This window comes from Lissotriton vulgaris, chromosome 7, assembly GCF_964263255.1.
Source record: "Lissotriton vulgaris chromosome 7, aLisVul1.2, whole genome shotgun sequence".
Taxonomy (NCBI): Eukaryota; Metazoa; Chordata; class Amphibia; order Caudata; family Salamandridae; genus Lissotriton; species Lissotriton vulgaris.
Window position 1 is genome coordinate 1198855871 of NC_141695.1, and position 22546 is coordinate 1198878416.

Here is a 22546-nt window from a genome sequence, read left to right on the forward strand (position 1 = left end):
AGGGGGGGGAGAATACCCCCGTCCTGGAAGGAAGCAACCATCGTCCCTATATTAAAACCCGGTAAGAGCCCACTGAAGGCGGACTCCTATAGGCCAATCTCCCTGCTTAACGCAGATTATAAGATCTTTACAAGCGTTTTGGCAGGGAGATTGGTCAAGGTGATACCACAGGTAATAGGAGAGGAACAGGACGGCTTCACTGCGGGCAGATACATACAGGAACAGACTTTACAATTAATCGGCTGTATAGATCTAGCGATAACAAAGTCAGAACCACTAGCAGTAGCAGTGTACGAGGCCGCTAAGGCGTTCGATCGCGTTAGATGGATCTCCCTCTGGAAAACTCTAAGAGTCATGGGGTTTGGTCCACTCTTTATACGATCGTTAATTAAATGCTATGACGGCGCATCTGCCAATATCCTTCTAAATGACAAACTAACATCTAGATTTGAAATAAGGAGAGGCACCCAACAAGGATGCCCGATTTCACCTTTCTTATTCAACATTTATATAGAGCCACTGGCGCAAATGCTCAGGCTAGATCCACAAATAAATCCCTTTCGGGTGCAAGACCTTAATATTAAGCTCGCTCTATACGCCGATGACCTGTTAATATACACTAACAACCCCACTGAGGTCCTCCCAAAGGTTGAGTACTCCCTAAGTGAGTTCGGAAGATTCTCCGGTTATGCAGTAAATACTCTTAAGACCGAGATAATGAGCTGGGGAGTCGATGGATGGGAAAGACGTGAAGGGCCAGGATTGAAATATTTAGGAATCAGTATAGAGCAAGATCTGATAAACATACCCCTGACTAATCTAAATAGAGTGATAAAGGAAATCAACCATCTTTTCCTTAGGTGGAGAAACCTCCAACTCACAATATATGGGCGTGTAAATATAGTCAAGATGGTAATCTTGCCCAAGCTAACATACCTCTTTAGCGCCATTCGCCTCGAATTCTCCTCTAAGCTTATCGGGAAAATTCAAAGTAAGATCAGTAGTTTTGTATGGGCCAACAACCACCAGACTGTCCTGGAAAAAGCTGAAGAGAAGATTACTTAAGGGGGGTCTTGCACTACCAGATATTTTCTGCTACTGCCTATCTTTTCAGTTTAAAAACATCCGAAGTCTTTTGACCAGTCCTTGTAATAACAACTGGGGGATGATTTTAAAAACAATGGCAATACAGGAGGGCGGTGAAGAAGGTTTTTTGTACAAATTTGGAGCCATAAGGTTCTTCATGAAAGTCCGACTGAAGGTTATCCGGGCCGCACTTTATGTATGGCAAAATTTGAAAACTAGATGGGGTGTAAAATACTACTCAGACTTTGCCCCAATCTGGGATTCTCCTGGGCTCCCTGAGTGCTTGAAGGATGCTCTGGTGGTGCCAATATAACTTGCAGGTATAGGTAAATGGTCAGAACTAATATCTGCAGATGGGGTTTATCCATGGGAGGTCCTGAAAGCAAGAATCGGGGATTCTTTTTCACGGTTTAAATATATACAACTATGCTCATGGTTTGCAGCAGAAAAAAACAATATTGGCAGAAACTGGGAAATGGAGCTCAAACTGCAAAATCCCACCCCTTTTAAAAAGGAAGTCGGAGTATGGTATAGATACCTATTAGATAGAGAAGATATAGATCTCCCTCCACCCTACATGGTATGAAGAACATCAGTATTAGAAAAAAGTGCTGCAGAATACTTTCTTCCATCTATCACAAATCTTTATAAGTTCGTAAAATCTGCCTCCTTAAAGAAAAAACACTTTTATACCCTGAATAGGATTTATTACACCCCTTAAAAAATTGTTACATTTGTAGACAACCCTACCCCCAGATGCCCTAAATGTGGTATGCTTAAAGCAGACGATCTACATATGTTTTATGAATGTCCCCAACTTATAGGGTACTGGCAGAACGTAGAACAGACACTATCAGGTATATTCGGAACAAAGATCAACTTAGACCCAGCATTAGTTATTTTTGGTTTAAATCCTTCACTTGAAAATTCCATGTCTAGAGCACAGATTGGCCTATTTTTAAATTTAATCCTGTTGACATGTAGGGAACTATGCATATTATGGAAAGATCCAGCTGCTCCCTTATATGATAAGTGGCTTAGAGACGCACTTGCAACTGCAAGGCTAGACCGTACGGAAGGTAACTTTTGGGCGCCCTTGGTGTGCTGGGGAAAGGCACTAAGGTTGGTTTAAGATCATCCAAGGATTACACCAAGCCTCGTACAAAGAAGCAGGGCTTGCGGCTCATAGTGTATGTAGGAACATGGACCAAGGGCACTCAGGACAAAAGGGGTCTAATGTTACGATTGCAGACGCTTACGGTGGTATGAGGACAATCTAAAAAAAGGTGCCAGGGACCTGGATGTGAAGAACATAGGAGATGATCAATCTTTGGATACCCTGTCAATACTAAAAAGTTAACCCTTAAAAGACATTCATTTTGGTCATTTATAGGAGAGTATCACTTAAGCCCCATGTAGCCTATATACAATGGCTGGAGAACATGAGCAGAATGCAGATTCAGAATGAGATTCCAAAGCTGAGCCAAAGATCACTGCAAACCATGGCAAAATTCACACCATGTCATAGGTTTTGTGGTGGTGGAATTCAGAGCTCAGCATGCCTAATTGATACCATTTTCTCTGGTAGAAATGGGCCTGAAGGATGGAGGAGGGGGTCAAGTAAGTTCCAACAATTGGCAAAGGGATATTGGCTACGCAGGGGAGTAAAGAAACCAATTAGTTGGTTAGCGGGTATTAGTTTGGTGGGACATTAGGAAACAGGGAAAGGTTTTGGAAGATAAGCTAGGCTTTCGGAACCAGATAAGATTCATAGAATAAAAACCTGATTATGTAAAGCAGAACAGACAGGAGAAAGAGCCAGGGAACATCAGTCTCTAGGTAAGCCCGAAGGGAACACTTTCTGAACTGAGTCAGTCAAAGTCAAAATCTCTTTATTCAGCAAAGCCATAAAAGTCAATAAAAAACACAAAACGGTACATACCTAAATAGTACATTTGGGTCTTAGAAGCCACCATGGCTATTACTTAAATGGCTGTGTGGTTTTTCCAATTGCCCCGAAGCTCCGCCTCTCACATTTAAGTTTGTTTGAAAACTATAAACCTTGGGCCAGATGTAGGTCGCCAATTACCAGTCGGTAACGGCCAAATTCGGCCGTTACCGACCGGTAATTGGATTTTTAGATGTAGGGCCCTTCATTTTACAGAATCGGTAAATTTACTGATTCTGTAAAATATCGAATCAGTAATTTTACCGATTCGGTAAAACACAGATGTAGGTAGCACTGTTCAAAGTGCTACAGGCCTTCAGGATTTGGTATTTTACCACCCAATCCAATTGGGTGGTAAAATACCGAATTCAGGTGTACATGCACATCTGTGCATGTACACCTGTGCCATGTGACACACAGACATGCCCTTAGGGCATGTATGTGTGCCACATGTCACATAAGCCTGAACTTGGGGTGCTAGAGGGTGTCAAAGTGACTCCCCCTGCACCCTTGCAGGATTCGCTAATTACCGATTCGGTAAATACCGAATCGGTATTTCCCATTGATTCCTATGGGCTTCATGGCCCATAGGAATCAATGGGCAATACCGATTCGGTATTTACTGAATCGGTAAATACCGAATCATACCGATTCGGTAATTCTAAAATTAGAATTACTTACATCTGCCCCCTTCCTATTTACCGACTCTTAAATACCGAATCGGTAAAATTCGGTATTTAAGAGTCGGTAAATAGGAATTACCTACATCTGGCCCATTATCCCTTAGCATGCTACTTGCCCCTCTTGAAGGACGATTAGCTCCCCCACTATGCTTTGTTTTCCCGCCTTTATCTAACTCTTCAGGGTGATTTGCAAGCTTTTTGTGAGGATAACTGTTGGGGGTATTTGTAATGTCAACAGTATTCTAATTATTATTTATCTTGGACTGGGTTGAATCCTCAGTAACCGTGGTAACATTACAGTGTCCTGGCAGTATATGAGAGGCTGGGGGGAAGGACAGAGATAAACGCCTCTCCGCCAGTTCTGTCTCCTTGTTTATGACCCGCCACTGCCTAATGCAAACTGGCAGATCCTGATAGCTCAAAATGATTAAAGGATTATCGTATTCTTTGTTTACAGGAGACATGGTCATGTACGTATGTGTCCCAGTGTGCTGGAAAATAGGTATTTTTCCAGCATCCGTTATAGTTAAGGACAACAGAAAGTTTTCTTAAAATAACCCGCACCCACCAAGATACCCTATGAAGGCATGCTTCATCATAGAGTTCTTCTCGTCCCGCTGCGGGACGGGTGTGCTACGATCGACGAAGACGTGTGAGCACTTTGTGAGATGTATAATATAAAGTGAATGATGGTATAAGAGTGGAAGGGTCTGTTTTGTAGTTAAAAAAATACCTGGCTGAGTGGGAACTAAATATTTATTCAATCCTCTCGCTGGTATTAATAAAAATGGGTAAAGGAGAGACACACATCTATGTGTGTTTATCTCACTGTCAACATGTTTCAAGCCATTACCCCAAGGCTTTTCTTCAGGACCATAACAATGATCCCTAGTACCACTCTTATTAGTGAAACCACCCAGGTCTTCTTAATAAATATTAAGGGAAAAATACATATAATAGGATACCTAATCCGTATTTTGTTCTGTTAAGATTTGGAAAGATAGAACATTAAGTTATTACATTCATTTAAATATAAGATCATTGAAGATAACTAGAAAACACATCACCATATGTTAAAATAGTGCGTGATATATTTTTTAGATTAATCCTAACATTATCGCTGATTGTATTGTGCTGCCCTTTAGAAGGTTTTTGTTAAAAAATGTACAAACAAGACAGTACAAAACCCTAAACAAGTACACACTCTGTTGCTTCCTGATGCATGCAGTTGTTGAAAACAAGTACCATTTCATCAAAAGTATGCTCCTGTATCCAATATTGTCGATCTTGACTTCATCACTATATTAGGTGCTCATGGTGAAAAAAATGATATTTCTCTATCTATAGAGTTTGATCAACAGTTGTCAAAGAGGTCTCAAAAAACGTACATAGTTTCAGCAGAAATTTGGTCCCATGAACTCAACGGGGGAAGGGGCACTTGTAGTCACAGACCAAAGAGAGAAAAAATTGCAAAGCAAGACTTTACGGTCATAATTCATAGAGAATCTACCACATTATGGAAAAAGAAGAAGAAATGCTCGTTGCCAAGGGGTCCCAGCTATGCCGTACTCACGCTGTCAAAGCTACTGCCTTGCCATGCACATTTTTCCTGCCCGTGAAGATAACCCGTCTATTGGAGCTCGACCTGTAAATTACAGGTGGCTTAACATCAGCATCTTTGTGAACCAGAAAGCTTGAAAGCTCACTTGTGCAAGATAGCCGCCTACAAATGGCACCACTTCCTGGTTGTTCGGTGCCCGGGAGTGCCGGTTCGCATCCAATAAATCAATAAACTTTAAAAATTCACAAAAGGATTTAAATGTAGATTTTTAAATGATGATTATAGAAAAGGGAAACATGAGGAAAAAATGACTAAAAATATTTAGTCATAGTGGAAACGATTTTTCAAGCATGATACCTCTAAGTTGCTTAGACTAGATATGAAGAATGGAAAAATTTACAAGAGTATAATTCAATATTTTAATTTGTGTTTGATGCTGAAAATAGTCAAAAATTAGAGGTGACACAAAAGTCAGGTAAAGGTTAGGAACTAAAACAAGAAAGTAGCAGCTACCTTACATCAGGATGTATCAACACCTGAATGAATAGGTGTACTAACATCAGTGGCGTAGCAAGGGGTGGTGCGGTCCGCCTAAGGCAGCACAAGTTTTGAGGGCGGCAGCCTCCCCCTGTTCTTACCTGCTGGTCGGCGGCAATGGACCCCCCTCACCACCACCCCCTGCTCTTCAATCGGTTGCCAAGGGGTGGCACATAAAAAAAATCCTGCCAGCACCACCCCCACCCCCGCTCTTTGATTCAGTCGCGGTGGGGCGGCAAATACGGGTACTGCCACGGGCTGCCAAAGTGCTTGCTACGCCCCTGAGTAACATCTATTTATATGCTTACAGTAATTCTCATAACATGGGCGCTGACTTACACAGTACATTTTGGGTGTTTTCATGAGAAATGGCTTAATGGTATGCCCTCGTTCAATCCGTTACTATGTGTTTTATTAATTGTAAGACCCAACGTTGTTCCTTTTCGAATAACTGTGAGTCATTGGAGATTTGTTCTAGGATGGTCCAGCGAAGACCCTGCAGGGTGTATCTTTTATTCCATGTAGTGTGCGGACATTTTTGTCATAGCTCAGTCACATCTCAAGTTACTACGATGTTCACAGATACGCATTCTGCTCATGCATTTGGTCATCCAGATGTAATGGAGATGGCACGGACAGGTGATCTTATATATAACCTGTCATAAATTGCAGTTTGTGAACTGTCTTTGTTCCAAGGTAGTATTGTTGTTGAATGTTAGTTTTTCACTTGTGGTGGTCAAACGTCAGACACTACAGTTACCACATGGGTGGTGATCTGTGAGGGGGGAGAGGAACCCACTTCTGCGTGGTCTGGTATGTACTATCATGTCTCTCAAGCTCTTCCCTCGTTTATACGGAAACATCGTTTTTGGGAAATTCAGGGATCCGCTTTCAGGACGCGCCAATGCCTGTTACAAATCGGTCTCTCTTCCCTTAGTTTGGGAGGTCTTGCTTCCGGAAGGCCCTCTCTGTTACTCTTTCTGGCTTTTTTGAGTGCTTTACATAATGATCTTATGAGGGTAATTTCTCTCCACCAGTTTGCAGCGTAAACCTTCTGCTTGTTCTTTGAAGTCTTTTACCTCAGAGCAGTTCCGTCTCAGTCTAAGGAAGTGCCCAAAAGGAAGGTTTTCTCTGAGATGTCTCGGGTAGAAGCTATCAAAAACTAGTAGGCAATTTTTTGCTGTTGGCTTTATATGTGTCGTTGTCTTTTAATTTTCCTTCGTCAGAGATGATGTTCAGGTCTAGGAACACCAACTCCTTATTTGATACGGTATGAGTAAACTTCAGAAATGTATTTTGGCAATTCATCCATGTCAAGAATATGTGTGCTGTTTCTTCATTACCATCCCATATGATGAGAATATCGGCAATTTACCGCTTCCACATTTGGATGTGGGTCAAGGATGAGTTGGGAGGGCTGAGGATCTTATGTTTCTCTAGATGGTGTACATATAGTCCTGCTATACTAGGAGCAAAGGTGCTTCTGATACTGATCCCATGTTTCTGGAGGTAGAGGGTATCTTTGAACTTGAAGAAGTTCTTGGAAGGTGCACATTTGCAACATTCCATCACTATGTTTTGTGGGGTTTGGTATTCCCAGTCTACTTCGAGCAGTACGTCCTCAATGATGTTTAATGTTTCTCCTTGGGGAAGACTGGTGTATAGACTCTCGATGTCTAAGCCAATTAACAGAGCAGTGTTTGGGTTGAACAATCTGTTTTGTAATAGTCTCAAGACATCTTTCATGACTTTTAAATAGGTATCAGTCTGTTGGATTATAGGTCTCAGGAAAACATTCGCAAATTTCGGTAGGTGTTTCAGTATTGACCCAATTCCTGACACCTGGTGGCTGCGTTAAGTTCTTGTGTATTTCAGGGATCGTGTAAAAGTACCTTTTTCCTGACTTATGTGTCACCTCTAATTTTGGACTATTTCCAGCATCAAACGCAAATTACAATAGTGAACCATACTCTTGTAAATGTTTCCCTTCATACCTAGTCTAAGCAACTTGGAGGTATCAAGCCCAAAAAATGTCTTCCACTATGACCGAATAGTTGTAGTCATTTTTTCTTCATGTTTTCCTTTTCTATAATCTTCAATAAAAAATCTACATTTAAATCCTTTTGTGAATTTTTAAAGTTCATTGTCTGTGGATGCGAACCGGCACCTCTGGGTGGCGAGAAACCAGGAAGTGGTGCCATTTGTAGGCGGCCATCTTGGGGGAGTGTGTTCTAGCTTGCTCGCGCATGAGGACGCCGACACCGAGCCGCCTGTCATTTACAGGTCGGGCTCCAATAGATGGGTTATCGTCAGAACCGCGGGCAGGCAAAATGTTCATGGCAAGGGAGTAGCTTTGACAATGTGAGTACGGCATAGCCGGGACCCCTTGACAACGAGCATTTCTTCTTCTTTTTTCATAATGTGGTAGATTCTCTATGAAATATGACCTTAAAGTCTCGCTTTACTTTAGACTCTTTTAAGTGTGTGACTGCAAGTGTCCCTTCCCCCATTGAGTTCATGGGGCTAAATTTCACCTGAAATGATGTATGTTTTTTGAGATCTCTTAGACAACTCTCAATCACACTCTATAAATAGAGAATGATCTTTGTTTTCACCATAAGCACCTAATATAGTGATAAAGTCAAAATTGACAATAATGGATGCAGGAGAAATTTTTGATGAAACTGTACCTGTTTTCAATAACGGCATGCATCCGGAAGCAAAAGAGTGTGTACTGTCTGTTAAGGGTTTTGTACTGTCATGTTTATAAAAACGTTTTTAAAACCTTCTAAAGCGCATCACAACACAATATGCGACAATGTTAGGATTAATCTGAAAAATATATCGCACATTATTTCAAAACATGGTTATGTGTTTTCTAGTTAACTTCAATGATCTATATTAAAATTAATGTAATAACTTTTTATTCTATCTTTCCAGATCTTAACAGAACAAAATACCGATTGGCTATTGTATTATGTTCTTTTTCTCTACATATTTATTAAGAAGACCTAGGTGGTGTCACTAATAAGAGTGGTTCTAGGGATCATTGTTATGGTCCTGGAGAAATGCCTTGGGGTAATGACTTGAAACTTGTTGACCATGAGATACATACGCATTGATCTTTCTCCAATTTTAATAAAACCAGCGAGAGGATTGAATAAATATTTTGTTCCCAATCAGCCAGGTATTTCACAAATTGCTCCCACGTCTTCGTCAGTCATAGCATGCCCGTCACACAGCGGGACAGGAAGATCCCTATAATGAAACATGCCACCATGGGACATCTCAGTGGGTGAGGGTTACTTTAAGAAAACTTTCTACTTTCCTTAACTATAAAGGAGACTGGAAAGATAGCTATTTTCCAGCACAGTGGGACTCTTCTTGGTTGTTCGACTGAGTAAAGGAGGATGAGTCCTCTGTAACCTGACCACTTTCTCTCCTCTTTTTTTGATTTACATGTACATATGTGCACATTAACGGCTGCTATTCAGTAACAATGCCTGCTCTACCCTCCACACTTGGTCATAATAGCAGTGGTCTGCTGACCTTAATCGGTGTTGAATTTTCGTTCAAAATAGTGAAGTCCCACTTAGACTCCCCTCACTTCCAGATAATTTTCTTCTCTTTTCCCCTACGTCCTTTTTTAATCTTGATAAATGTTGATCATAATCATTTTAACTGTAGAAATCCGTTCATAGTGGACTTCCTTGAATCCTCCCTTGGGGGTGTCATAAGTCGAATTTGTGGGGAGTACTCCATTTTTTGGGGTGGCGATTTTAACCACCACCAATGCCTGATCGCCTGCAATGTTGTTTGTGGTGCAAAGAATTCACTGATTATTCGCACTTCGACCACAGTATATGCTGTGAAGTGCTAAATAAAACAATGGCGAGACACCGCCTTACACTCACTGTGGACTGGATTGAGGAGCCAGCTAGCGGGCAGGTATCTTTTATCTGGAGGGGGAAAAGAAGTGTAATTGATTTTATTGCTGTGTCAGAAGATCTGGGATTGAAGCTATCTCATTTCTCCATTCCTCCTAGTGGCTTGAGTGACCAAAATCATTTCATTCTAATTTTATCACTGGGCCAAAATAAGACACAAGATGTGTCCACCTTACTTCTCTCTATTTACACAAAGAAACAATGAGTTTCATTGCAAATGGGCAGACATATGTACTGGGACAATTGTAGGTCGCCTGTCCGCGATAATGTGGACCATTTTATGGCTTGTCTCAACAGTGAAACCCACCCATCAGACATTCTGGAGGCATTTGCGGGCATCTACCAGTATGCATTGGAATTGCTAACAGGCCCTAAATCTCCTCAGGTGCCCAGACAAAAAAAGTGGTTTGATAAAACTTGCTCACAAGCACTTTGCTGTTTAAAAACCACCCTTAAGAAGACTCCCACTAATTCCAGGGAGGGACATTACAACAGATATCATTATAAAGAAGCAACCAGAGGAAGACGGAACATTTTTGAAGCAATGCTTTGGGAACAACTTGAAAGAGCCAGTGCAACTAATGATGCTTCCTTGTTCTGGAAGGTGGTGAACTCGACTTACATTACTGAAGGCCATAACACTATCACAGATGTCACCATCTAGCCATCTGCATGGGTGTCGCACTTTACAAAAGTGTTCACACTAAAATCTCCTAATACTGTAGTTCATAGTGCAGCGGATCCCTTTATTATTCTTGGGGTTAGTGAGCATCATCAGATCACCTTGGAAGAAGTGACCTCGACTGTGAGGGGCTGCCCTAGCATTAAAGCTTCAGACCATGACGGGCCCTTATCGACTTCTTTAAAAATGACATTGACCTATAGGCACCGCTTCTAGTTATTGTCCTGAACAGTGCCATCAGCAGTTACCTCCCCAAGTCTTGGTCAAAGGCCGTTATAGTTCCTATTTTCAACAGGGGGGACAGAGGAGACCCTTCTTTTTACCAATGATGGGTAGGATCCTGCTGGACCACCTATAGACCTGGGCACAGGAGAAGGGCATTTTAACACCAGTATAATATGGGTTCAGGCAAGGTTTAGGGATCACTGATCCCTGTTTCAACTTACATCTTTTGATCACTAAGTATGTTCAGATCAAAGAAGCGTGCCTATACCTGGTGTTTATGGACCTCAGCTCTGCCTTCGACAACATTGACACGGGCAGACTCTCGTCCAAGACGCTGACTATGGGCGCTGATAAGAGGATAGTTCATATACTATTGAGACTCCATGAAGACGTGGGGGGATTCCGTTAGATACGGACCGAATGGAGAGTGCACTTTCCCTTGAAGATCGGCCAAGGCATCAGGTAGGGTTGTGTGCTTGCCCCGTTTTTGTTTAGTCTTTACATTAACAATGTGGAAGTGGTCTGTGATCCTCCTAAGGCAGGCACTAAAGGAATACCTGTCCTTAAGTCCACCGATGATTCTATACTTATCTCCAGGACTGGAGTTGGTCTGCAAAGACTGCTGGACAGTTTTATAGGTTATACGACAAGGCTAGAATTACTCACAAATAAGTCTAAATTAGAACCATGATTTGTGGCTGCCCTAAGAGCAAAGTGAAGTCTTTCCATGTTACTGGAACCACAATTCAGACAGTCACAACTTTTACTTACCTGGGCATTCCCTTTTCCTATAACTGTTGCTGACAGCATCTGATAGAGGTCAGACCCACACACTTTGAACAGAACATAGCAGCTATTCTCAAGTTTGTGAAGAAACTGGGATCGTCCCTGTGAAGCCATGCTCAACGTTTATAAAGCCAGATGTACTTCGGCTGCCTCTTATCGGCAGGTATCTGGGGCTAATGTGATTCAACCTTGTTACAAACTGGCGAAAACAGCTTCCTGCGCAAACTGTTGCAGCTACCCCACTGAGTCCCTGCCAGCATATGCCATGATGATCTAGGTTTACAACACATAGAGGATATAATTAAGTCAGCCCGACATTATTCTAGATTTCTATTTGGTGCCGTCCGGAATCCACCCTCAATAAGGTCATTATCGCAGACTGTTTGGCCCTGGCAATGCACACTGTTTTCAGTAGCTACAGTACGTTAAGACCCAGCTGTATCTAATTGGTTGACAAGAATACGTTGATAGCCCATAGTCCCTTACGAGGAACTCAAAAGCCCTTGTTAAAAAAGAGCTGGTATCCCTTCTGGCAACCAGCAGAGAAGCTATGGAAAGTGGTAAGATGAAGGTCAGAACCTACACTTTATTATGTGCGAATTTTAATGTACATCCCTACTGATTATTATTGCCATCAGACAAAGATACTATCTTGCAAGGTTTCATCTGAATATGGCTCACCTGCTGGTTGCTTATCCATCTCATGCCATCTGGGCACTGGGCAATCCCCCGGTGCGCCGCAAGGGTGGGGACCGGTTTTGTTACAGGGCCCTTTTTGCAGCATAGCTGCAAAATCGGCCATGTAACAAAATCGGCCGAAAACCGGCCCCGGCAAAGAACTCGGTCGCATCCCCCAACCTCCCCCGGGGGCTGGCCGAACACTTTGCCAGGGCCGGTTTTGGTTCCCAGTCCGGCCCTGCATGCCCACAGTGACAAAGATCTGATATTCTGCCCTTCTAATGCAAAATGACCACAGCCGCATTTTTTCTTTTTCTGTGACCTATTCAAGGCCCCAAAGAAAATGATCCTGGTCCTCCTGCTCAGAATCCTTAATAGTAGACGATGCAGGCCAGCGTTACTACATCTCCAGCTTCTTCAAACCAAACTGGAAATGCATGCAGTCTATAGATTCATCTCAGCCTCTGGTAGGCTTCGTAGAATTGTGGGGGAATAATGGCCAATTGTAGGACATCCTTTTTGGGTGCTTTGGCAGCAACTATTATGCATACCTTGCTACTGTAGATTATGCATTGTTTTCACTATGTACTTTATTACATATGTTCATGTGTGTTTGATGCTACTTTGTGGGAAGCTTATTTAAATTAACTTGGGGCTTGTTATTATAGCGTTTCTGATTTTTGTCATGAAATTGCCTTGTTTTATTTATTGTGTACAGTTGTGTGTGCTTTTATGGTTTCACAACTGAATAAAGTTTTTACACTGCTACTAATACTTTAAAAACATTTCAAAACGATAATATTCTACAGCAATATTTACATTGTAGATATTTAATATTTAAAAATTAGTGTTTAAAATAGAGAAAGTATATACTTACCAACGATAATACTGAATTCAATATAAATATTTACACAATATTATATCTTCAATATTAAGAACCATCAGTTTCCTAAGTTCGATATTAAGGATGCACTCAGATCATTTATTTTGTACATTTAACATTTTTTTACAGCATGTCTTGACCTAAAACTTTGCACACTTTACACATAAGTAGAAAAAGTACAGTTAACAATTTAGAAGGCAAACGAGCAAATATAGAGAAAAGTGGAAAGAAAATGAGTTGCAAGGAGAACTAATAGGTTCAAAGTAAGTCCAGGTGAAGAAGGAGTAGGAGAATTTTTAGTGACCTCCTGAAATTGAGGAGCTCTGGTTCGGTTCCTAGTAGGAAAGCGTTTCCAGAGGTTGGCTGCAGCACTGGCAAAGAATTGCTTCCGGAAAAAGAATGTTTTGAATGTATGCCATTCAATATCCAATGAAAAGAGCCCTTACTCCAGAGTCACCGCTAACCTCAAAAGATGGTGAGCAGCTTAGCCAGATGAGACACTTTTATCACATGTAGAGCCTTGAAATCTGTTATTATTCAAATTTGCGTTGGCGCAGACTCATTACTGTGCCAGGACCATAGCGTAAACGCCTAGACTAAATATGTGTCAAAGATGAATATAATCATTAAAAAAGATCAGATGGTGTTAGTACTAATGGGTATTTTTAGTTCTCAGTAAACAGATTACTCAACCTAAGCAGGCATCGCGTACAAGTGTGCACAAGACTGGAAACATTCCCGCCAAAAAACCCCTTTACAGAAACCAAAAGAGGAAACTGACAGCACTGACTCTTTCCACACCTATGGGAAAGGTTTCGGTACTCTAAAAAAATGTCCTCATGCCAAGAGAAACTAAGATGCCTGTCATGTGAGACTCTTGATCCCAGAGTTGGATTAGGAACCAAAACCAGCTCTGGTGATAGATTTATATGAGTCCCACATTGGACCATGGAAATTCCATGGAGCATGATATTCTGTCCCTCCCCAGTGGCCTTAGGGTTATTTGCCCCTCTCCCACAAATGTTTAGAATAAAAGGGTCTATATGGTACAAATTACGGCAGAATTAAAAAAAATATATTGGCTAAGAGCTTTTAGTGTTGGTCAAGCCTTTCAGCCCCCTTTCCAGCAGCCTGTATAGAAATAACAGGATGCCCAAATGGGCAGTCTACCTCTGCCTGCTACCAAGAGATTTCCACCTTCACTGCCCTCTCTTTGTGAATGAGTTTCCTCTAAGCAGTGCCATGTTAGTGTGAGTTTCATTCAGTGATGCTCTACCACTGTGAGCTCCCTCCAGCAGTGTCATCCACACGTACGTTGTTAGGTCTATATGACTTTGGCACCACAAGTTTGTTGAAGGCAGTGTCCACTCAGAGCTGTAGGACTCCTGCGGTGTGGCTTCCTCTAGCGGACCTATGGCAGGGATGCATGACCCCAGAAGAGTAAGTGGCTGTAGCAGGGTTTCCGTTCTCCCACAGAACTGTGCACAGAGATCTAGAACCTGGGTGAGTTAGGGTGACCCAAAACTCACCTTTGTTTCAGAAATCCCCTTACCAAGCTAGCTGCAGTGTCTCATCGGTAGTAATAACTTCCCAATGACTTAGACAATCCAGAACATGAACTTAGGGTACCTCAGGTATCGTGGAACACATGAACACTCTTTCGTTATATAATCATTACAAACCGAAACTGGGCGGCAAAGAACACACGTGCAAGTTTGAAATGTTTATTTTTCAATGCAAAGTTCTCAAACGCAGTATCTTGTATAATATCAACATACATATTATAAAAATCAGAGTTAGCAGCATAGTCACTAATCCATAATAAGCAAAAGGTGATAGCATGTTATGATGCAAAAATTTATAGAATTCTGTATCACCTATATTTCGCGCACCCTATTTAGCATATTATATTATATCTAAGAAGGTCTCATTTGGGTTCTAGCAGGGCGGGCCCATACCTCTAATGGTCAGTAGGAGCAGATCACATCAACAGCTACCAGCTCTCTGCATGCGAAGCATCAAGTGTGTTGATTCATTCCCTGTAACTCTATCTTAAACCCGAGTAGAGCCCCATGTTGGCAGCAACATTATTTGTGTTATGTCTAATGTGGTGCGAGGATCAGGCCTTCAGCAACCTTGTGTTAGGTTATTCTTAGAGGGTGCAGTTCTCAGTGTGCAGACATTTGTACCAAGTGTACCAAGCACGACTGATATCAGAGCAATAACATATTATTCTCAAATAAATCACATCTTTCGTCTAGGTTGAAAGCTACAATAACAATTAGGTGTCGTGCGCAAACTGAAGCCGAAGGAAAATATGGTGTTTAAACATTTAATAAACTCATGCTAACTTAACACAATATATAGAAACGCAGTAACCATATGACATGGCCTCCATCAATAGTTTGTCAATGCTGAATGTCTTCTGCCGTGTCAAGTGTCCTCCTGACAGTGCCTTGTAGTGTCATCCTGACAGTGCCTCGTAGCGCTATCGTGACAGTGTCTTGTAGCGTCCTCCGAACAGTCCCTTGTAGCCTCCTCCTGACAATGCCTTGTAGCGTCTGCCTGACAGTGCCTTGTAGCGTCCTCCTGACAGTGCCTTGTAGAGTCCTCCTGACAGTGCCTAGTAGTGTCCTCCTGACAGTGCCTTGTAGCATCCTCCTGACAGTGCCTTGTAGAGTCCTCCTGACAGTGCCTAGTAGCGTCCTCCTGACAGTGCCTTGTAGCGTCCTCCTGACAGTGCCTTGTAGCATCCTCCTGACAGTGCCTAGTACCGTCTTCCTGACAGTGTCTAGTAGCGTCCGCCTGACAGTGCCTAGTACCCTCCTCCTGACAGTGCCTAGTACCGTCCACCTGACAGTGCCTAGTAGCATCCTCCTGACAGTGCCTTGTATCGTGCTCCTGACAGTGCCTTGCAGCGTCCTGACACTGCCTTGTAGCTGTAGGACTCCTGCAGTGTGGCGTTCCTCTAGCAGACCTATGGCAGCGATGCATGACCCCAGAAGAGTAAGTGGCCTCCATCAATAGTTTGTCAATGCTGAATGTCTTCTGCCGTGTCAAGTGTCCCCCTGACAGTGCCTTGTAGTGTCATCCTGACAGTGCCTCGTACCGTTATCGTGACAGTGTCTTGTAGCGTCCTCCGAACAGTCCCTTGTAGCGTCCTCCTGACAATGCCTTGTAGCGTCTGCCTGACAGTGCCTTGTAGCGTCCTCCTGACAGTGCCTTGTAGCGTCCTCCTGACAGTGCCTTGTAGCATCCTCCTGACAGTGCCTAGTACCGTCTTCCTGACAGTGCCTAGTAGCGTCCGCCTGACAGTGCCTAGTACCCTCCTCCTGACAGTGCCTAGTACCGTCCTTCTGACAGTGCCTAGTAGCATCCTCCTGACAGTGCCTTGTATTGTGCTCCTGACAGTGCCTTGCAGCGTCCTGACACTGCCTTGTAGCGTCCTCCTGACAGTGCCTAGTAGCTTCCTCCATACAGTGCCTAGTAGCGTCCCTGACAGTGCCTTGTAGTGTCCTCCTGACAGTGCCTAGTAGCGTCCTCCTGACAGTGCCTAGTAGTGTGCTCCTCACTGTGCCTTGTAGTATGCTCCTGACTGTGCCTTGTAGTGTCCTCCCGACAGTGCCTTGTAGCGTCCTCCTGACAGTGCCTTGTAGTGTCCTCCCGACAGTACCTTGTAGCGTCCTCCCGACAGTGTCTTGTAGCGTCCTCCGAACAGTCCCTTGTAGCCTCCTCCTGACAGTGCCTTGTAGCGTCCTCCTGACAGTGCCTTGTAGAGTCCTCCTGACAGTGCCTAGTAGCGTCCTCCTGACAGTGCCTTGTAGCATCCTCCTGACAGTGCCTTGTAGAGTCCTCCTGACAGTGCCTAGTAGCGTCCTCCTGACAGTGCCTTGTAGCGTCCTCCTGACAGTGCCTTGTAGCATCCTCCTGACAGTGCCTAGTACCGTCTTCCTGACAGTGTCTAGTAGCGTCCGCCTGACAGTGCCTAGTACCCTCCTCCTGACAGTGCCTAGTACCGTCCACCTGACAGTGCCTAGTAGCATCCTCCTGACAGTGCCTTGTATCGTGCTCCTGACAGTGCCTTGCAGCGTCCTGACACTGCCTTGTAGCTGTAGGACTCCTGCAGTGTGGCGTTCCTCTAGCAGACCTATGGCAGCGATGCATGACCCCAGAAGAGTAAGTGGCCTCCATCAATAGTTTGTCAATGCTGAATGTCTTCTGCCGTGTCAAGTGTCCCCCTGACAGTGCCTTGTAGTGTCATCCTGACAGTGCCTCGTACCGTTATCGTGACAGTGTCTTGTAGCGTCCTCCGAACAGTCCCTTGTAGCGTCCTCCTGACAATGCCTTGTAGCATCTGCCTGACAGTGCCTTGTAGCGTCCTCCTGACAGTGCCTTGTAGCGTCCTCCTGACAGTGCCTTGTAGCATCCTCCTGACAGTGCCTAGTACCGTCTTCCTGACAGTGCCTAGTAGCATCCGCCTGACAGTGCCTAGTACCCTCCTCCTGACAGTGCCTAGTACCGTCCTTCTGACAGTGCCTAGTAGCATCCTCCTGACAGTGCCTTGTATTGTGCTCCTGACAGTGCCTTGCAGCGTCCTGACACTGCCTTGTAGCGTCCTCCTGACAGTGCCTAGTAGCTTCCTCCATACAGTGCCTAGTAGCGTCCCTGACAGTGCCTTGTAGTGTCCTCCTGACAGTGCCTAGTAGCGTCCTCCTGACAGTGCCTAGTAGTGTGCTCCTCACTGTGCCTTTTAGTATGCTCCTGACTGTGCCTTGTAGTGTCCTCCCGACAGTGCCTTGTAGCGTCCTCCTGACAGTCCCTTGTAGTGTCCTCCCGACAGTACCTTGTAGCGTCCTCCCGACAGTGCCTTGTAGTGTCCTCCCGACAGTACCTTGTAGTGTCCTCCCGACAGTACCTTGTAGCGTCCTCCTGACAGAGCCTTGTAGAGTCCTCCTGACAGTGCCTTGTAGCGTGCTCCGGACAGTGCCTTGTAGCGTCCGCCTGACAGTGCCTAGTAGCGTCCGCCTGACAGTGCCTTGTAGCTGCCTCTTGACAGTGCCTTGTAGCGTCCTCCTGACAGTGCCTTGTAGTGTGTTCTTAACAGTGCCTTGTAGCATCCTCTTGACAGTGCCTTGTAGTGTCCTCCTGACAGTGCTGTGTAGTGTGCAGTTCCTCCGGCTCTGCCCTGTCAGTGATACACAACTCCAGCAGTGCCTGGCAGGTTCACCTTTCCCCAGCAGTGTCCCTCTAATCCTTCTTCTCTTTCTCTTCCAGTGTTCCTGCTTTGTGGGGCCTTTAATATCGACACCGACAACCCTACGAGGTTTCAGGGCGACGGGAAGGGGTACTTTGGCTACAGAGTCATCCAGGTGAAGGCAGACAACACCTCATGGTAAGTAAATGTGAGACTCGCTCGCCACCCACGCTAGTCATCATCCACATAACCGGGGTGCACCTTTAAATATTGCAGGTAACGTCAGGGGAGGTTGCACTGTCTTAGACACACTCTAAATCTGGCCCAAAGTCTGACACTGGCCGTAGTATGAACGCTACACCACGGGAGATGCTTTCCAACGGGTGAATGATGCAGGCCCTGGAGTCTGGTAAATTCAGTCAAAAGACAGACATTGGCCCGAATATATGAAGTTACTTCGCATGCGTTTACAATGCATGCCTTTACAACGTGGTCAGTACAACGACCGCGTTGTTACCACGTGTACCATTGTAATGCAAGTCATCACAACGACTTGCTGTAGGGGGCGCTGGAGTTCGGAATAGTATAATTTACTGTTCCAACTCCAGTCTGTGCAACAGTAGGGAAGGTGTTTGATTTAAAATCCAACACTCAAAGCCCCCTATAACAAATCGTGTTAATGACATGCATTGTAATGATATGCGTAGTAACAACGCAGTTGTTGTACTGACCGCATTGTAATAGAACTGCGTTGTACCTACAACGCTGTTTCCCTATTGGCCCACCAACTGTCACGTAAATCTGCCCTGGTTTCCCTGTAGCTGGTTCACCTCTGGTTGGCGTGATTGCTCTTTCAGCATCTTACATCGCATTAATTCTGAAGCCTGAACACAAATACAGCCAGCTGTTTCTCAAGATGGAGGTAAAGTTATAAGTTTCCCTTTCCGAAAGAGATCTTGTATTGAATTTAGCATATCTTTGTCTTATCTTACTTTTTCTGCAGTCAATTGTCTCCGAGTACATTTGGGAGTCTGGCTAAGAACTACAATTACAGGGGCATGCTGTTAAATCACTAAGGACCATATGTATCATAGTTCCGTTTTGCGATTTCTAAATAGCGATTTTTAAGGAATCGCTCTTTAGAAATCGCAAAATGGTATGTATGTAGAAATCAGCTTCTTGTTAGCGATTTCTTAAAATTCCTTAATTGCGATTAGCAAATTGCTAATCGCAATTAAGGAATAATTTCCCATTCATTTCTATGGGCCAGAAGGCCCATAGGAATGAAGAGGAAATGTACGATTAGCAATTTGCTAATCGCAAATTGAGAATATTTTCAAGGGTGCAGGGGTGTCCAAAGGACACCCTGCTGCACCCTAGAAATGACATGTGTGCGCATATGGCGCACATACATGTCCTAAGGGCATGTATGAGCGTCACATGGCACCTTTTGTTTTTAAAAAAATTGCTTTTTGAAAGGAAGTCGCAACTTACCACCAACTTGAAGTTGGTGGTAATTTGCGATTCCTTAGGGACAATTAGCAATATTTTTTTACATGATACATTGCATTTAAGGAATCGCACATTGTGTGATTCCTTAAATGCAATCGCAAAATAAGGAATCGCAAATTGTGCGATTCCTTATTTTGAACCACATTTGCTTCATACATACCATATTGAGAATTCGCATTCGCAAAGGCTGAAATTCGGTGAATTTCGGCCTTTGCGAATGCGAATTTCAATGATACATATGGCCCTAAGCAAATACCTCTTCGGTGGGAAACCCTTCATCAAGGGGATTAGATCAAGTTAAAACCTCACCAAGAATCTATGATGTAAATTCCCCACCCTATCTAAATAAAAATAGTCCACCTGCATAGTGGTTTGGGTCATTTGATAGAACCTTACGGAAGATTTAAAATAGTGTTCTTCTGTTCTCTCGTATTCTGCCTTTAATGAAAAAATTGCCTTTAATCTCAATTTAATTTAATTCCTTTATTCAGATAAAAAAGCATATCCATTTAACGTGCAATTCACATAACAACACATTACGATACACACATTCATAATAATCATGATAACAATATAAAAAACGAATTCAGTAAAAACAAAGATCATAAAGTGTACACAATGTTGCCGGCTCGTACAGGTTTCAGGAAAGTGCCAACTCGGCAAATCAATTCATCATCCTCCCAATTAAGGATATTCCTATTTGTTATTCCAAGTTGGACAGGCGAATTAAAAAAAAGCTGAATTAAAAACCCTTTGGCATAGTTTATGTAAAATGTACAAAAGAATAAAAAATGTAATGTAGTTTGCCCACTCTAGATTATAATGAAATCCAAGGAGAAAGCAAAAATGTTACTGTTCCAGCCCTTAGACGAAAAAGGAGACCCCTCTCCCAACGGCCTATAGGTTTAGTAAGATAACTGGTCAGCTGCTAAGAGATGTTCTCAATAGACATGAAAGTGACTACAGTTGGTTTTTTTGGACTCTCTGTCAGTTCTTGCCTTACTATAATGCGTATATAATACCATCTGGAATGCTTTTTGGCTAACATAATCTATCTCATTTGGACATAAGAAGATCTGTTCAAAGCTTAAACTCGATCTCACCGCAGCTAGCCAAGGGATATCCAAGCCCCTTTCACATTATATGTGGCACCTCGCCTCAGTAATGTGGACAGAGACATTCTCATGGTGGTGTTACCGAAGTTCAATCAACGTACACTCATGCAAGTAGGCATGCTTATCACATAACCCCTTACTGCATTATTCTTGCTAGGGTGCTTCCATGTTGGTAATGCAGACTGTCACAAGAGAGTCTTCCTTTAACCACATGGATGCTGCACATATTCATCTCCTGTGCTGAAGGTCAATGGAAACGGGTGTGGTCATGACGAGCTCAGCTCGTCATGAGCATCGAAGGGGCTAACATGAGTTGCTTTATGCCTCCTGACCTGGTCAGGCACTGGAAGTGATGATCGAGATCACGATGTGGCAGAATATGCACCAGTTGACCGTGATGTGTAGTTTCCATCTATCCACATTGTGTATAGCAACCCCAGAAGCCTATCTGGAAGCCATCTAGAAGGCAGCCTCATAGCTCTACCTTTCTTTATTGAATGTTTCTTTTACCTCTCAGCTCTAAAATCTGTACTCTGCATCTGCTGGGGATTTGAGAACTTCTGCAACTGAGGCACCTACATCTCTGGAATTCTGCATGATCAAATGCAGGATTTGAGATGCAGGACATTGGCAGGACCTTGGTGAAGACCTTTGGTATCTTAGAAAAACGGTTTAGCAAAGCTCATAGCTGTTGCAGAGGGATGTCTCTGGGAATGTCTCAGGATAGTTCTCCTTAAAGATGCCCTTTTCAGGTAACAAAGCAGCACAGTGCCTCTCGCTATATTTTTCCACATAATCCAGAGGAAATTACTAAGGGTAAGCCTACAAGTTGTGCAGTTACCTGGACACCACAGGCAGTGTATTACAAAGCTCCCCTCACCACTGACACGCTCCTTAGATCGCACTCACAAATGTATTAAAATGACCTCAGTAGACAATCGCACAAGTGCAGGTGGCACTGTGGAATGACGGATGTCCCAATTCATACTGACTTCACCAATTCAAGAACATTTCCCTCCCGGTTGATTGCTCCACCCTTAAGCGGCCTCGTTACCTTATATGAAGGTGCTAACTCTGGTATTTTTGGATACCCTGTTTTAGATTTGACTCATAAATGTAACCTACCTGCTCACTGTTTTCCGTATCTGCCCTACTCACCTTGTTCCCTGTGATTCTAAATTGAATACTACACTTCTCATTATGTGCTCTGGCATTCTCTGACTCTAATTACTCATTGGTCTTGGTTCATGCTACCTGACATTCCCTCATTTCTGGTACTCATCCAGTAAACACCCTAGTGCATGTTGCCTTTAACTGCAAGGTCTTTAGGTCCCGAATGCTAACTAATGCGAAGCTTTCCTTGTAAAGATGCCGCACGTTGCAATTAAATACATGGTAATGAATACATGGGAACAAAAAGTAGAAATGAAATACAGTCTGGACAGTGTGCTTAACAGACTTTTCCAGTATTTCCTAAAGTCCATCTAGATGCAAAGAGGCAAAGGAAGGGAATCCTAGAGAGAGTTGTCTTGTGAGCACAGAGATCCTCCATTGACCTGTTGGCATCTAAGTGGGCAGAGTTGTAGGGTTCAAAGAGGCCGATCATAGGCAGCTCATTGGGTGGTGTGGGAAGGATCAATTTCAGTAACCAGACTGCTGCAGTCATTAAGAGGCTTGTGCATGGGACTTTGGCTGTGAATCTTTGTCTG

At 43.4% G+C, this 22546-nt stretch overlaps 1 protein-coding gene across 1 annotated transcript in view; it reads left to right on the top strand.

Annotated features, from left to right (window-relative positions):
- The window catches only part of LOC147703163 (integrin alpha-X-like), a 278416-nt gene that overhangs the window by 30563 nt on the left and 225307 nt on the right, over positions 1 to 22546 (top strand). The window contains exon 2 of the mRNA XM_086931704.1: positions 18291 to 18408. Within this exon, the coding sequence (XP_086787830.1) occupies positions 18291 to 18408 (118 nt within the window). The remainder of the gene's footprint in view (positions 1 to 18290; positions 18409 to 22546) is intronic.